General features: G+C 42.6%; 1 protein-coding gene across 1 annotated transcript; it reads left to right on the forward strand.

Annotated features, from left to right (window-relative positions):
- The first annotated feature begins 491 nt into the window (after positions 1-491).
- LOC139650420 (DNA helicase B-like) lies at positions 492-14,444 on the forward strand. The gene is made up of 12 exons (XM_071527085.1): positions 492-711; positions 2,045-2,398; positions 4,795-5,060; positions 5,186-6,199; positions 7,587-7,761; positions 8,061-8,202; positions 8,863-9,005; positions 10,081-10,165; positions 11,411-11,470; positions 11,676-11,904; positions 13,035-13,202; positions 13,920-14,444. The coding sequence occupies exons 1-12, from the start codon at positions 492-494 to the stop codon at positions 14,442-14,444; spliced, it is 3,381 nt and encodes a 1,126-aa protein (XP_071383186.1).
- Positions 14,445-15,088: the final 644 nt, after the last annotated feature.

Below are 15,088 nucleotides of genomic sequence, written 5' to 3' on the forward strand. Positions count from 1 at the left end.
TTTTTTAGACCTGCGTTAAAGGGGACACATTGAACCTATCTAGCCAATTTGGGAACTGTAGCTCTCATGGATTCTGAGCTACAGATACTTTTATGCAAAATCCCATGTACTTGAATGGGGCAAAAAAATTGCACTTAATCGCGAATATCGCAAAAACTACATGACAAATCTCTTAGAAAAGTAACAGCACACTTCCCCTTCATAAGCCGCACGTTTTGCAGGAGGAGTTGCGCGCACAACTTTTGTCCGGAAGAATACGGAAAAATAATAATACATATGTTACATAATAACAGTGTGCTTTGCCTACGGCAAGCACAGACAGGCCAAAGTTGCACTGTCCGACCAATTCCGGCCACCATATTCTCAGGGGGCGTATACTGATGTAGCCGGTGGGGGCGTGTCTTGTAGCGAGTCTTAATATAGAACCAACTTGGTCTGCAGACTGCAGAGAGTCCCTTCTCCCGAGTAATGCTGTCCTGTAGGTTTTCGATATGTCAGCAGCGAAGAGAGCTGAGTCAGCTGAAGAACTCACCCTTATAGGGTACATATTACCTGAGAAGAAAGTTTCCAGAGTGGAGGATGAAGGTGAACAGTCTGAAGAGGAGGAGGAAGAGGAAGAAAAACAGCCTGAATTTCTGGATATGACAGAGATGAGCAGTGTTTCCTCCGGGGGACAAATGTTCCAGTCCTCGGTACCTCGGAAAAACAAAGGTCAGGATTGTGCTTGGTGTTGCTGTAGTGGTGTTTGATGTTGTTGTTGCGGTGGTGGTTTTGTTATTTGTGTTGTATTGGTGGTTGTTTACCCCAGGTGCATGTTGTTGTAGTTATGGAGAGTACGTGACACTCAACTCCATGCAAATATGTGGCAATTTAATGTGACTTTGATGTATGTCGGCAAACGCACACCTCTTAAAACATGGCTCAAGAGTTTTTTTTAGTAACCGTTAGGATAAACTCTTCAACTGGGCACAAATCCAATTTACGACACCATTTTTTCCCGGTAAATTTTAAATGTGAACAACGTCACCTGCTGGGCTAATTCATAAAACTCCGCTATTCTAAACCGAATGTTTATGATGTCACTTACTGAAATTATAAATTGGCCAGTGGTGATCGTCACCTGATGAAGACCTATCAAAAGGGAGCATTGGCAGCAGCGTTCTCTTTCTTAAAGACTTTAGCTCTACTCCAGCTAAAAAGTTTATGGGACGCGCGTATGTTCATCTTCTCTTTTTTAATCATAAACTGAATCAAATCAGATGGAAATTGCCGTATACAACCGCAATCAAAGCCAGTGCGCGAGTCATCAAACATTTCCACGTTTCCAATGATAATTAATCTTCTAGGACACAATGTGACGTCATCTATTGATTTTTAAATAATTTACATTCATTTTCATTAGTTAACATTCATTTCTACAATATACCGTCTGAGTAGAACAGGTGGTATTTTTTGCTACGTGTTTTGAGTCCCATCATGGTCTAAAGCAATGATTCTCAACCTTTTTCATATCAAGGACCCCTAAGTTAGTCCACATTAGGGCCATGGACCCCCATTTGTCTCACGGACCCAAATCTGAGAATATTTCTATTGTCAGATATAATTTTGTCCAGAATTCCATGATTATCTGTATTGTTGGCAAAGAGATAACAGTGAAACTATGATCAAAACAGCCTTCTTCTACATTCTGTAACTGTGTTAACTTCTTGTAAATGATATAATGGTGAAGTTTAACAATTGATCAATTTGCTGGGGACCCCCGGAAACCCCCTCAAGGACCCCTGGTGGTCCCCAGACCCCATGTTGAGAACCACTGATCTAAAGGCTGTTTCAGAAGCTTTTTCATTTGACAAGAATAAAATACTGAGGGGAAACGGTGAATATTTGTAATCGTTGGTATAAAAAAAAAAAAAAACAGAAAAAACCCCAACTGAATATTGGAACAAAATATCATTTATTTGCAGCTTTAATACAAAAATATTAGTATCTGCCTTCAAAACCCCCCATCGGTTGCACCCTACTGATCTTGTTCCTATGTGTACAGTTGAGTTCCAGGTCTTGTCTGGAGGAATCCACCAAGTGGAGGGAGGATTCGCTCTCAGGAGTCCTTGGTGGGAGGTGACTTGTTCTGTCCGACGACAGAGGGACAAGCTGGTTGTGAAGGGGTATCCTTCCTACAAGCTACGCTCCGACCTGGACAGAGAAGGCTGGCGTCCCATCGTGTCCCTGTTTCTAGCTGCTTGCCAAATAGAACCAGAGTTTATTGCACAGTTCTTTGAGTGGTTGCCAGAAGATACAGATGTCTCCATTTGCAACCTGATGGAAGTCCTCTGTGAATTTTCAGAAGGGGCCAATGCAGGAGTAGCTCAGTGCATTGCAGCCCGTCTGCTAGAATCAGGTTTGTTAACAACTATCTTAACTCCCACCATATAAAAAGACCTGAGTGTTATGAATAAGATACTGTGTTTTCTCTGTCTACATGAATGCTTGGTAATTGTAGATTAGCACATCCTTCCCTCGACAACTGATAATGAGGTGCCTCTCAGCAAGGCACTTAAACCCAAGCTGCACCAGTGGTATGGCTGAACAATTAATCAGAATTTTATCGAAATTGCAATATGGCCTACTGCAATTTTCAAATCGCAGGAGGTGCAATATTTGTTTGGTGAAATGTGTGTCAAAATACCATTTTAAATGAAATATTGTGGTGCTGCAGAGATGTCCTGGCCTACACATCATATTCTACAGACTTAAGAAAACATCTTTGTTTGGTACAGATCCCCGCAAAAATCACACCATAATCATTTTAATACATTTTTCTATGAAAATGAGAATAATGATGTAAAAATGATCATTCCCTCTAATATCACAAATCATATCGCAATTGCAATATCAGTCAAAATAATCGCAATTAGATATTTTTTCAAAATCGTTCAGCCCTAACATCCACATTTGGGAGCTGCCCAGTAAAACCACTGAGCAGCTCCCAAATGTGGATGTGTAAAGGGTAAATCATACTTCTGCGTTGACTGACGCCGTAGCTACGCCATCAGTACAGCGTAGGCCAAAGAGGCAAAAATTTAACTGCGTGTAGGGTAGGGCTGCACGATATATAGTTTCAGCATCGTCATCGCGATGTGCGCATGCGCAACAGTCACATCGCAGGACGTGCGATGTCAAGTAAGGCAAATTAACTCAAACACGTCCTGCTACAACTTTTTTGCTGTTTGACACAAAAGGAAAACTCGCACGGTTCTCGTTTTCCATGACTAATCTACAAGAGAAGTCTGTCTGATATAACGTAATTTACTCTGATTTAAGGGTTTGTTATCAGAGTAGCGTATGTTATCTTTCCAGCTTTCGCGGCTCCGAACCGTAGTTAGGAAGCCTCTGGTGTTGTGCTAGCCTATTTTAGCTTAGCCTGGCTTGTAGCTGGTAACACGCTTTTTACTAAGAGTCTGGACCAACTCTGCAGTGGAGAACTGGCACTTTATTTCGGTAGAGCAGTGAACATAATGCACGGCCTCTCGGTGACGTTCTAAGCTCTTTTCCCGCTAACTATGGTAACTTAGCATCCTGCAACTCACTCTGGCTCATGGATGTAGGCTCTGGCTGCGGCTAAAAACACACTCACTTCCTGCTATGTCACCCGTGCAGGTTACCCACAAGGCCACCTTCTTAAAGGGGCAAGGCTTGATAGAGCTATTCAAGTAATTTGGTGAAAATTCCTGTATTTTTTCATATTGCAATATATATCGCAGAAAAAAAAAATATTGCAGTTGTCAGTTATCGTGCAACCCTAGTGTAGGGTGACGCAAGACCGGAAGGACTGATTGGTCCGCTTTGTATTGCATCCTACCTGTATCCGGTTCATGTTCGCTGACAGCAAAGACAATGGAGATAGAAGAGAGACGAGCTGTGGAGGGCTGCAAATATATTAATTTGTAGGACACCTCATCTCCAAATTATAAACACTACCAGATGTCACTGAATTCATGGTGAGAAATATGCCAGAACTAGGGCTGCAACTAACGATTATTTTCATTGTCGATTAATCTGTCAATTATTTTCTTGATTAATCGATTAGTTGTTTGGTCTATAAAATGTCAGAAAATGGTGAAAAATGTCGATCAGTGTTTCCCAAAGCCCAAGATGACATCGTCAAATGTCTTGTTTTGTCCACAACCCAAAGATAATCAGTTTACTGTCATAGAGGAGTAAAGAAACCAGAAAATATTCATATTTAAGAAGCTGGAATCAGAGAATTTTGACTTATTTTTCTTAAAAAATTACTCAAACTGATTAATTGATTATCAAAATAGTTGGCGATTAATTTAATAGTTGACAACTAATCGATTAATCGTTGCAGCTCTAGCTTCAGAGAATGTAAACACTACTTCTTCTGTTATTATTTCCGTGTTAACAAAGCACGGCACTGCCGTCTAGCGTTTCGGTCAATCAAGGACGCAGAACCATAAATGCTCGGACCATAGGCATTAGGCACCTACGCTGTTGCTACTGCGGCAATTCAGCGCACACATATAATTTACCCTTAACTGTGAATTTGAAGCAGGGTGGTGCTGAAAAAGAACGTGCATGCTCAGAAAACCCCCTGTCTTTATAAAGGCTAAAAAAGGGAATGAAGGGGTGTCCTGGTGACGTCCTGGGGTCAAATCTGGCCCAGGACCTTTGTTGCATGTCATCCTCCTCTCTCTTAAGTCTTTCCTGTCTCAGGTTCATAGTTACCTCACATGTGGCTTGTACATCTTTAATACCGAATCTTTTCTGTTTCAGTTGCAGGGATGCAAGTGCATGCATCCTGTCTGTATCCTAATGTGATGAAATACCTCCCAACCCTGTTGCCTGGCCAGTTTGTTGAACTGCTTGGAAATGGCAAGAGAAGAAAGACTCTGCCAGCCACTCAGGCCACACAAGCTAGACAGGCTGCACTGCCCATACAAGAGGATGACGAGGAGGAAGAGGAGTGGGTGGACCTGAGCTTGCTGGCCAAATTGGAAGAAATCATAACAGATGATGTGTGGAAGCTGGGATTTAACTATGTAAGGTTCCAATATGTTTGCCCAATCTGCCAGCTACAAGTGCAACATCTTGTGTCAAGCCTCAGTGAAGGTATTCATGTGTTCTTGTGCTCTTGATTTTCAATTTCTCTTTCTTTTCTCTTAAGCTTGTGTACAAGGAACTGAAACTGGTGCGCTGTGAGGCTCAGCTCAAGGCGTTCGTGGATTGCAACCTGTTCCACAAAATCCCAGAGCTTCAGCGTAACGCCTTGCATGTGTACGAGCAGCTGAAGAAGCATTGCCATGGCACAGGCAGCACTTACATGGAGCTGAAGGGTCTTTGTGACGTCCTACTCCCAAAGATGTCTGACGAACAAGCCTGGAAAGCCATTCATTTCCTCAAGGAGCAGGGTGTAGTGGTGCGCGACAAACAGAGGGTGGCGCTGCAAAACTTTAAGGTATATGAGACGGGTATTGCCGAATGCTTGCGCTCCCTGGTGGAGTATGAGCCGTGGAAAATTCCTCTGAATGCCAGAGAGGTGCTGTGTGCAGATGCTGAGAAGAGGCTGATATTGGAGTCAGAGCAAGAAACAACTCGCAATGATGAAAATGCTGATTCTGAAGGCAATCCTTCAGTCCCAGACCCAACAAACATATCTGTTCCACTTGCTCACGGGGAAGAAATCCCTCTGATCCAATCAGAAGCTAACACTCACCCAGTCTCATCATCTGAGTCCTCAGAGCAGAGGGCTGGACCGGGCCAGGCAGCAGCAGACCAGGTCCTTCCCCCTATTGAGCTGGATCCAGACCAGGTCCGGGCTGTAGAGATGATCTGTGCCAACCCAGTGACGGTCATCAGCGGTAAAGGCGGCTGTGGGAAGACCACAGTGGTCTGCCGGGTGTTCAAAGCTGCCATGCGGCAGCACAACTGCAACCAACAGGAGATCAAGAACGCCTGCATGGACTTTGAGAATGACACTGGAGGATCCCAGGAGTGGGACTACCCGCCAGGCTCACCCAGCCTCCTCACTCAGTCAGAGGAAGAGGAGGAAGAGGAGAAGGAGAAGGACGGGAGCAGACCGATAACTAACGAAATGGAGATCCTGTTGACTGCTCCTACAGGCAGAGCTGCATCTCTACTGACCAAGAAGACTGGTTTCAAGGCATATACTCTACATCAGGTAGGGATTGGAGAGGCGGCATCTGAAAGCTACAATATGTTTTCTCCTTGAGACAGGAAGTGTATTGTTAGTCCCCCCAGTTGGTCAAGTTCCCACCCCAACAGGACAGTTCTCATCTAGCCTGAAACTGAGGTAACTGGCATCCGTAAAGCCTCCACAGGTGTTGAAGCAGACGTCGAATGCAGCCAATCTGCAATTACAAAAGCAACTCTGATGTTCACCATGTGTTTGAACATGTAGCTTTGCTCTTCTTTCTTTTCTTACTGCTTTCCTCCGTTGTTGATAGTGCTATGACTTCCCTGCACCGTGGTCACTAGCCTCACCTTGATAGCTACAACCATCTCACTGATGGCCACACTACAATGTGCCCACAGCAAATGGTATACGCTCCAAAACATCCCAACATAATTGAAAAGGCAATTTCAGGTAAACGGATGGATCTAGGCATGAACACACAGGGTCACAGACACACAGAGACTGATAACGTAGAATATCCTGTTTATTGTTATTGTCATGCCAAAAAAGTTGTATATTGCAGCTTTAATACTAATCAATACTAATATTTTTGTATTTAAACTGCCGATAACCAATATCTTTTGACAATATTCAATATGTTTCAATGTGACCATTTTCATGGCAAGAAATTCCAAGTAATCACTGTTTCCGCAATAATTTTATTCTTGTCAGGGTGCAAAAGCCACCAAAACAGCATTTAGACCATGGGACACTAAAACTCTCAATTGAAATCAAATAATAATCATAATAATAAAGACTCATTAGAATCAGCTTCTCTTAGACAACCAGTTCCACAATGAATATGTAAATGATCAAATTGCATCATATCCATCATATTGGAGGTGGACAACGCTGACTGAACCAATTCTCTTTTTAATAATGGACAATATTAGCAATCCCATACAGTATATCAGTTTAACTGTACCTATTTAACAGTTCAGCTCCTCTTTTGTGGGCTTCCGTTAGTTATATGCTGAACAACAATGTATCCTGTGTCACATTTCTCTTTGAGAACCTAATGTTTACATGCATAGTATTCTGGATATTAAGCCATATTTAGGGTCATATAAGGGTCATTTTTTCCAATGGAAAATTTGGCCATTGTAACTAATTTGAACAATGTGCGATGAACAATATGGTTGCAATTTAATGATAAACTTGACAAAAGTCACGGGCTAACAACATAAGTTATAACTAATCGAGCATGTCCAGTCTACATGAAACTTGTCTGTCTGTCTGACCCTGCAGGTGCTGCAGGTGCTACATTATCTTATTTTGGTTTCTCACATTTGGGAGAGCTTCTCCAGGTTATTGTAAATGGTTGCATGTGAACACCTCAAGAGTTTATCCTCTCTCTCTCTCATTCCCCTAGGTGCTGTGGAGTTTCATGAACAGAGAGAAAGATGAGAATGGCCATAAGAAGTGGATGTTCCAGGATGTTCGTGTTTTCGTGGTGGACGAAGGCAGCCTGGTGTGTGTCCAGCTCCTCCACTCCATCCTCACCATGCTAACCAAACACGCCCAGCTCAGGAAGTTCATCCTACTGGGTGAGCTCCAAAACACTGTAGCATTCACTACAACATTCTGATTAACATTTCACTCGGTTTACAATCAAAGCAAACAGGGTTCAACCCATGCTAACCCATAATCTCCCGCCTGGACTACTGCATCGCTCTTCTGGCTTGGCTATCCCCCTCTGCCATCAGACCTTTACAGCGCATTCAGAACACTGCAGCCCGTCTGGTGGGGCTAGTTGGTTTAGATTTATTGTAATGGTCTGTTAGATATTGAATAAAGCTGACTGCTGAATGTATGTAAATCTTACTTCTGTGTGTTTTTTGTCTAGGTGATATTAGGCAGCTTCCCAGTATCCAGCCTGGGAACACCCTACACGACCTGTTTCACAGTCTGAAAGTCGTCCAGTGGGCCATTGAGATGAGGACCAACCACCGAGCAGAGTCTCAGCTTATTGTTGAAAATGCTACACTGTAAATATATAATTTTTTCTGTTTAGCTTCCTTAAGGCCTAAGATTTAAAATGTTTACTATAATACTATCAAGTGAAAAATGAAACACAGTGTATTGCAATATGCAGTCTGTTTTTTGATGGTGTGCAAATACCCTGACTACTATAATAGTGTAAAGCAGTGATTCTCAACCTTTTTCATATCGAGGACCCTAATTCAGTCCACATTAGGGCCACGGACCCCCATTTGATGAGATTTTCTCTCAAACTCAAATCTGAGAATATTTTTATTGTCAGATATGATTTTGTCCAGAATCCCATGACTATCTGTATTGTAGGTAGAGAGACACACTCATTCTTCTACATTCTCTAATTGTGTTAACTTCTTGTAAATGAAATAATGCTGGAGTTTAACAATTTATCAGTTTGCTGGGGACCCCCTGGAACCCCCTCAAGGACCCCTGGTGGTCCCCGGACCCCACGTTGAGAACCACTGCTGTAAAGGAACATGCTGTAGTTTAAGTTGGGGTATATCTTTATCTTTGACCATTTCATGCCTGAAACTAACACTGACAGGACTAGATCCTATGCTAAATAAAAGGACAATATCGGCAGACCCATATATCAGTCTAACCCTAGTTTAAGAGCATTGATTGACACACCTAATGTTGGTGTGTTTCAGGATCTCAGAAATGGGGATGAAACGCCGCTGGTATGGCCCTCTGAAGTTTGACGCCACAGTGGATCTGAATGAGTCCCACAGCATGCCGTCTGCTGACAAGAGGTTCATCCTCGTCCGTCTGCCGAGAGATGGGTCAGCTGACGGTCAGTATATCTACTGGGGTTAATTTTCACATCAGTGGGAATGTAAGATTGACATTACCAGGATGCAGTGATGGCACATGTTGTAAGACAGTAAGGAATATAGCTGAATAGATTGTACCACAGAACTTGAATGGATAGAACAGTCTTTCCCATGCTGAATGGTTGGAGTGGCCGCCATTTTTATGTGTACCGTTTGGCTAAATTCTGTATGAACCGACTTATGCCACCACGAGCTGGTTCTCTTTTACAAGTTGCTGCTGTCTTTAAAGGAATAGTTCAGTATTTTGAACCCTGGGCTCATGTTTTCCGTCATGATCCCTATTAGTAGAAACCATAACTTCACTAGCTGCCTGCTCCGCCCGTCCGGTAACACCGGGATGCCCCCTCCCACGCTACTGCAAAAGAAGCCTAGGGGCAGACGCGACAGTCTTTGAAAACCTGTAAAAAAAAAACCTGAACTTTCTGTCCTAATGTTAAACGAATAGTTTCTATTCAAATAGAACACAACTATTGACAGAAACTATTGACAAGCTGATGTCCATTAGCTGTTTGAAGTTAGCGAATGTTAACTTTTCTTTTCCACAAAGGATGGGCTAAGCTTCATTAGTTTAATGGGTTGTATTAAGTTAAAGGTACCTGTTTGGTGATGCCTACCCAATAAGTTAAGTAAGCTAATATGCTGATTTTGACAAGAAGCGCTGTCGACAGAAGCACAATCTTTGATTAAGCTACGTTAACCTTGTCGCAAACAGCAGCTTTCAGTTGAGTTTTGACAGTTTGCTAAGCACTCGTGCAGCAGACACATCTGCAGTTTTCAAGCAAGTGTAACACACTTAATGACCTTAATGCCCAGACTTGTGTTGTCACTATAGCAACGAACCCTTAAAATGCCATAGTTGCCATTTTATGTTGTACTAGCCAAATTACCATGACAAACAGTGGAAGGACTGTTCTGTCCATTCAAGTTCTGTGGATAGTCCTCATATAGAGTATGGCTGTTGATGCAAGACAGAATATACAAGTATGGTATGAGGCATGATTTACATACTGTACTGACTGCACATTTAATTTTCAGGTTTACAGAGGGCTGTCAAGTTACTGATAGACAAAGCTCCTGGACTGAAAGAGGATTCAACTTCCCAGTTCATTGCTTTCAAAAGGTTAGTCACTAGAGAAATGAGAGGACGATTGACGCACGTCAAGATGCATTGTGGACCCACTTACATTATTTAAAGTCACAATGAAACAGCATTTTTGCAAGAGCATGTTGCTCATTATGCGTTTCCTGTTGGAGCAGGATATTGGGGCGGGACATAACGCGGGGAGGGATTATTTTTTTAGGTGTATATTCAACAAATTAATGTGTTGGGTCTCACCCAGAGAAAATCCACCTAGAAGCGCTGCATGAAACTGTAGTTTGTCCCATTCCAGCCCCTGTGTTTAAGAAAGACCAGTGGCAGGATGAGTTGTCGGCAAATAGGAAGTGATGTGTTTTACATATTAAAGGAATAGTTCACCCAAAAATGAAATTTCTGTCATTATCTACTCACCCCATGCCAGCTGAAACTCGGGTGAAGTTTGTTAGTCCATACAGCAGGCCCTGAGCTGTTGCTGGTTGCTGGAGACCTGACTTCACGGTTAAAAAAATTACGGAAAATAACCATAAAATGGCTCCATGCAGCATAATCCAAGTCTCCAGAAGCCAAACCATCCTAAAGAAATCGCCACACTAGCTGTTATTTCAAAATACGCCACGTATGCGTGCACCCCGGCCTCGATAGGTAAGACTAGCTCGAATTAGCAGAAACAAAACTTCCGGTTTGGCCGTTAAGCCTTCAAAGTTTTCTGATTCCAATTTCAGTGATCGGGTTTGATCAACTCCGGATAGGTTGAGAATGAACTATGCATGTTCACGGTGAATTTATAAAGCCATCCTCAATTGAGGACTGAAAATGGGATTAATGATGGATTCAGAGGTTAACAAGCAGAGCAGAGCGTCATATTTCACTCCGCCAAACAACAAATATTAAGCAGCATCTAGAGGGCAAGAGTTGGCATGGCAAAGAAAATTGCAGATAGAGTTAATGCGTGAGTTGACTATCAAGTTTAAGGCCTATTTTAGTCATTCAACATTGAACAGATCTCTGTAAACTAATGTTTAATAGGTTGGATGTAATGCCTGAATTCTTAATGACTTTTTTTGTTGATTTTTATATTTAATTTAGGTGTCCTGGATTTCCATTAATTCTGATTTAACGGATCTGGATATTTTGCCAATCCTGCTTTCTGGAATACCCCTATGGCCAATGGTTGAGTCATTGGTATTAATAAACAACCTCATTATCATAATTTTATGCTGTGGAGCAGTGAAAACCTCACTTAATGCACCTTTAATTCTTTTACAGGATAGATGTTGCACTGATCAATGAGCTTTGCTGTAAGCACTATAACAATCATACGACCAGGTGAGTGACTAGCCACTTAAAACATCTGCATAACTACTACTTCTGAGAACTGAATGATATTGTCCCCAGTACAAGAGTACTTCAGTTTTGATGCTGCTACCATTTCAGTGCTATCCATAATGTGTTGCAATCATGTCTTACAGTGTAGATTACAGTGTTTGCTCATTTTTGACAATAATCATGCAATTATTTTGCTCAATGGCAGAAACCACAAAAAAAAGCTGCTGTTTCAGCTCGGGGACAAAGTCTGTTGTACAAAGAATGGCTTCATCTACCCCGAAGAGAAGGTGGATGGAGAGGATGAGGAGGGGGGAGAGGAGAGGCGTGGCTTCATGCAATCCAACACGAATCATGGACAAAGTCAGAAAAAGAAGAAGGATAAGGAACAGGACAAACTGCGGCTCTGCAACGGAGAGATTTTCTTCATCCGAGAGGTCGGCATCATGGACAGTGGCTCTTCTTTCCCTGCTGTCTTTAACTTTGATCTCAGTATGAAACACTGCAAGTGAATGCAGGAATGTGATGAATGGTTAATACATAACCTCTTGCTTCCTTGAATAGCTGGACACGATTAGACTCTGGGGGCGACGGCCAATATTTTGGGGTTTCCGGTGTAGCCAGCGGACATCCGGGCCAAGACTTCCTCTTCCGTGCGCCGGTCATTGTTTACAGTCCGATTAGCAACTTGAGACGCGAGAATGGAGTTGCAGTTGAGAGACGACGTCTACGACCGGATTCTTTCACAAGTTTTTTAGGACCAAAGGCCGATACGGATACAGATATTTATGGCTCTCCACCATGGTACATGTGAACAGTACATGATAGAAACTTCATACTTGCACCACAGGTTCCCCCTATAGAGCAGATTATCTGATTAGATTTTGAGCACCTTGCTGCACAGATTTATACACGACGGTCTTTGAAAACTATGATAAAACGTTATTTTGCAAAACATCAAGCTTTCTGTCAATAGTTGTGTTCTATTTCGATAGGAACTATTTTTTCTCAAAGACGCACCTTCTATGCCGGTGTAAGTGTACACGAGAGCGAGAAGAATCCAAAAATAGCTAGTTTATTTTTTTAAATTTTTTTTTACAATTATTTCTCAAGATAACTGACACCGATACGATTACACTGTGAGCGTCGTGTTTTGCAAAACACCGTTTATAGTAGGAGGGGGCCACTTGGTGTTACTGGACGGGCGGAGCAGGCAGCTAGCATAGTTATGGTTTCTACTAATGGGGATCATGGCGGAAAACATGTTATTTGGGCCCAGTGTTCAAAATACCAAACTATTCCTTTTAATGAGGGAAAAACAGTTTTTTTTTTAACTACGAGAAGTATTTAGTGTTTTCCCCTAGAATTTTGTTCTTGTCAGGGTGGAAAAGCCTCTGAAACAGTATTTAAACCATCATGTGACACTAAAACTCTCCATTTAAATCCAAACTAATGAAATTCTTCTAGGTAGGTTAGCAGCTCCTTAAGGCAGATTTCATTGACTGACTGATTTTTAACAAAAGGCCAATATCGGTATAAAATGGATGTATTGGTGTTTCTCTGGCAGGACAGGACGGTGGAGGGGGAGCCTGGCTCTGCCGGGAGGCGTCCACCCACAAAGTGCTATCTCACCCTGGATGACGGCGATGGACGTGTGCTAACGGGGGACTACAGAGAACTGCAGAGGGAGTGCAGGTTGCAGCATGCCTGGGCTAGGACCATCCACACCTTCCAGGTACCCTGACCAGACAGACGGAAGGCCACGTAATACAGAAACATAAGAGGAGAGGGAACTTTAATGATCCCCAAGGGGAAATTAGGTCATTGCAGCAGCAAATAGTCATAGGATACAGCAAAGAAGAATAAAATATAAATAGAATATAACAAAATGAGGGTACACAAGAGATAATTTCAATACTAGAACATGTTAAATGAGTAGAAATGTTTAAGTGAAAGTATGAAAAGGTATGGATTCCAGCTTTAAGAGAAAACAACCTAAATAATGAAATAGCAGCCTGAATAATACAGGATTTATGGGGCTCTTTGTAATACAAATGTTTCCACCCCTTAAACCTGCAATAAGCGATATCGGACTTATAACCAATCCTGAAAATAATGTGTGCTATGTGGATATTTCATTGTAATGGCGGAATCGATGAAGCGAGTGAGTTAACTTGTTAAACTGGTGAACTTGCTACCTACCTCTTCACTAGTCATTGTGAGACATGTAACCTCCATTTGTCCTTGGTAGGCCTCCGTAGTGCAGTGGCATTGATGTGTGTTATTTACAAATGTGCTGTGGTTTCTGTTGCCCACTAGTGGTCAGAAAAATAGCTTACTGCAGCAACACAGAGGCTCCACTACATGTCAATCATAAAATGTGATTTAGTTTAACATGGATTTGCAATGTGTGAGAATTTTCATTTCTTTGTCATTGTTTTTAATGACTCAGGGCTCAGAGAGCGACACCATTGTCTATGTGCTGCAAGACGGCAGGGCCCAGAACTGGAAGCACGTCTACACGGCCGTAACGAGGGGTAAGAAGCGCATCTACGTGGTGGCTGATGACAAAGGCATTGCATCGGCCATTAAGAGACACATAACCCCACGCAAAACCAGACTGGGAGGTCTGGTCAAGGAGGTGCTGGTGAATCCCTGTACTGCAGGACAGGAGCAGGACAGTCAGCCCAGCGGCAGCCAAACCCCGCCGAACACGCCACACAAGACGGCCTGGTGCTTTCGTTCTCAACCGTCCACCCCTCTGTCCTCACAATCCCCCAGCAGATCCCAAACATCCCCTGCCCACTCCACACCACTGCTACCCAAGAGCTTGTGGAAGGCCGAGGGGGTTAAGGAGGAGGACAGCGAGGAGGAGAACCAGCCGAACGGTGCTGCGGCATCACCCGGCAGCAAGAGGGCGCTCTCTGCTGAGGGTCTGGAAACCCCACGCAAACAGCTTCGGATGATGTCAGTCTAGCAGAAAAGAGTCCAAGTACTGTACTGTAGTTCAGACAAAGTGTGTTGTTGTGGAGCTTTTGTTGGCGTCTTCTGTTTCAGACGTCGTAGCATTCACCACTTGGCTGTTCCAAGGCAAGAGACTCTTTGCTCTAAGTTCAGTTCAGTTACCCTCTGAGAAAATCTTAAAGTGCTGCACTGCTTCATATTGTGGAGTGTGTATTTGCTGTGTTTTTATTGTTTTCTACCATATATGTTACCAAGTTGCTATAAAATGAATGAGAAACCTTGCCTATGCTTGGCTGATTATTATTATTATTATTATTATTATTATTATTATTATTATTATTATTAGTTGAAGCGTCAAGCTGCTACACGTCTGATTCCTCAAATTAGAGACTCCTCTGGTAACCTGTTGTCTGACCCCACTGATGTCAATGCAACATTTAAATCATTCTACTCTACTCTTTACAAATCAGATTTTCCTACCAACACCACTACTATGGACCAATTTTTTTGACAATTTGGCAACACCCACTATTGACCCTGCCACTGCAGGTGATTTGGACTCATCACTGGCGCTAGATGAAGTAATAAGAGCAATTAAGTCAATGCAGAGTAATAAAGCCCCAGTCCCGGATGGCTATCCGACTGAGTTTTTTACAA

The sequence above is a fragment of the Centroberyx affinis genome, unplaced genomic scaffold, assembly GCF_046629955.1.
Source record: "Centroberyx affinis isolate AG114_WGS23_722 - 3 ecotype Tasmania unplaced genomic scaffold, CSIRO-AGI_Caff_v1 ptg001490l_1, whole genome shotgun sequence".
Classification (NCBI taxonomy): Eukaryota; Metazoa; Chordata; class Actinopteri; order Beryciformes; family Berycidae; genus Centroberyx; species Centroberyx affinis.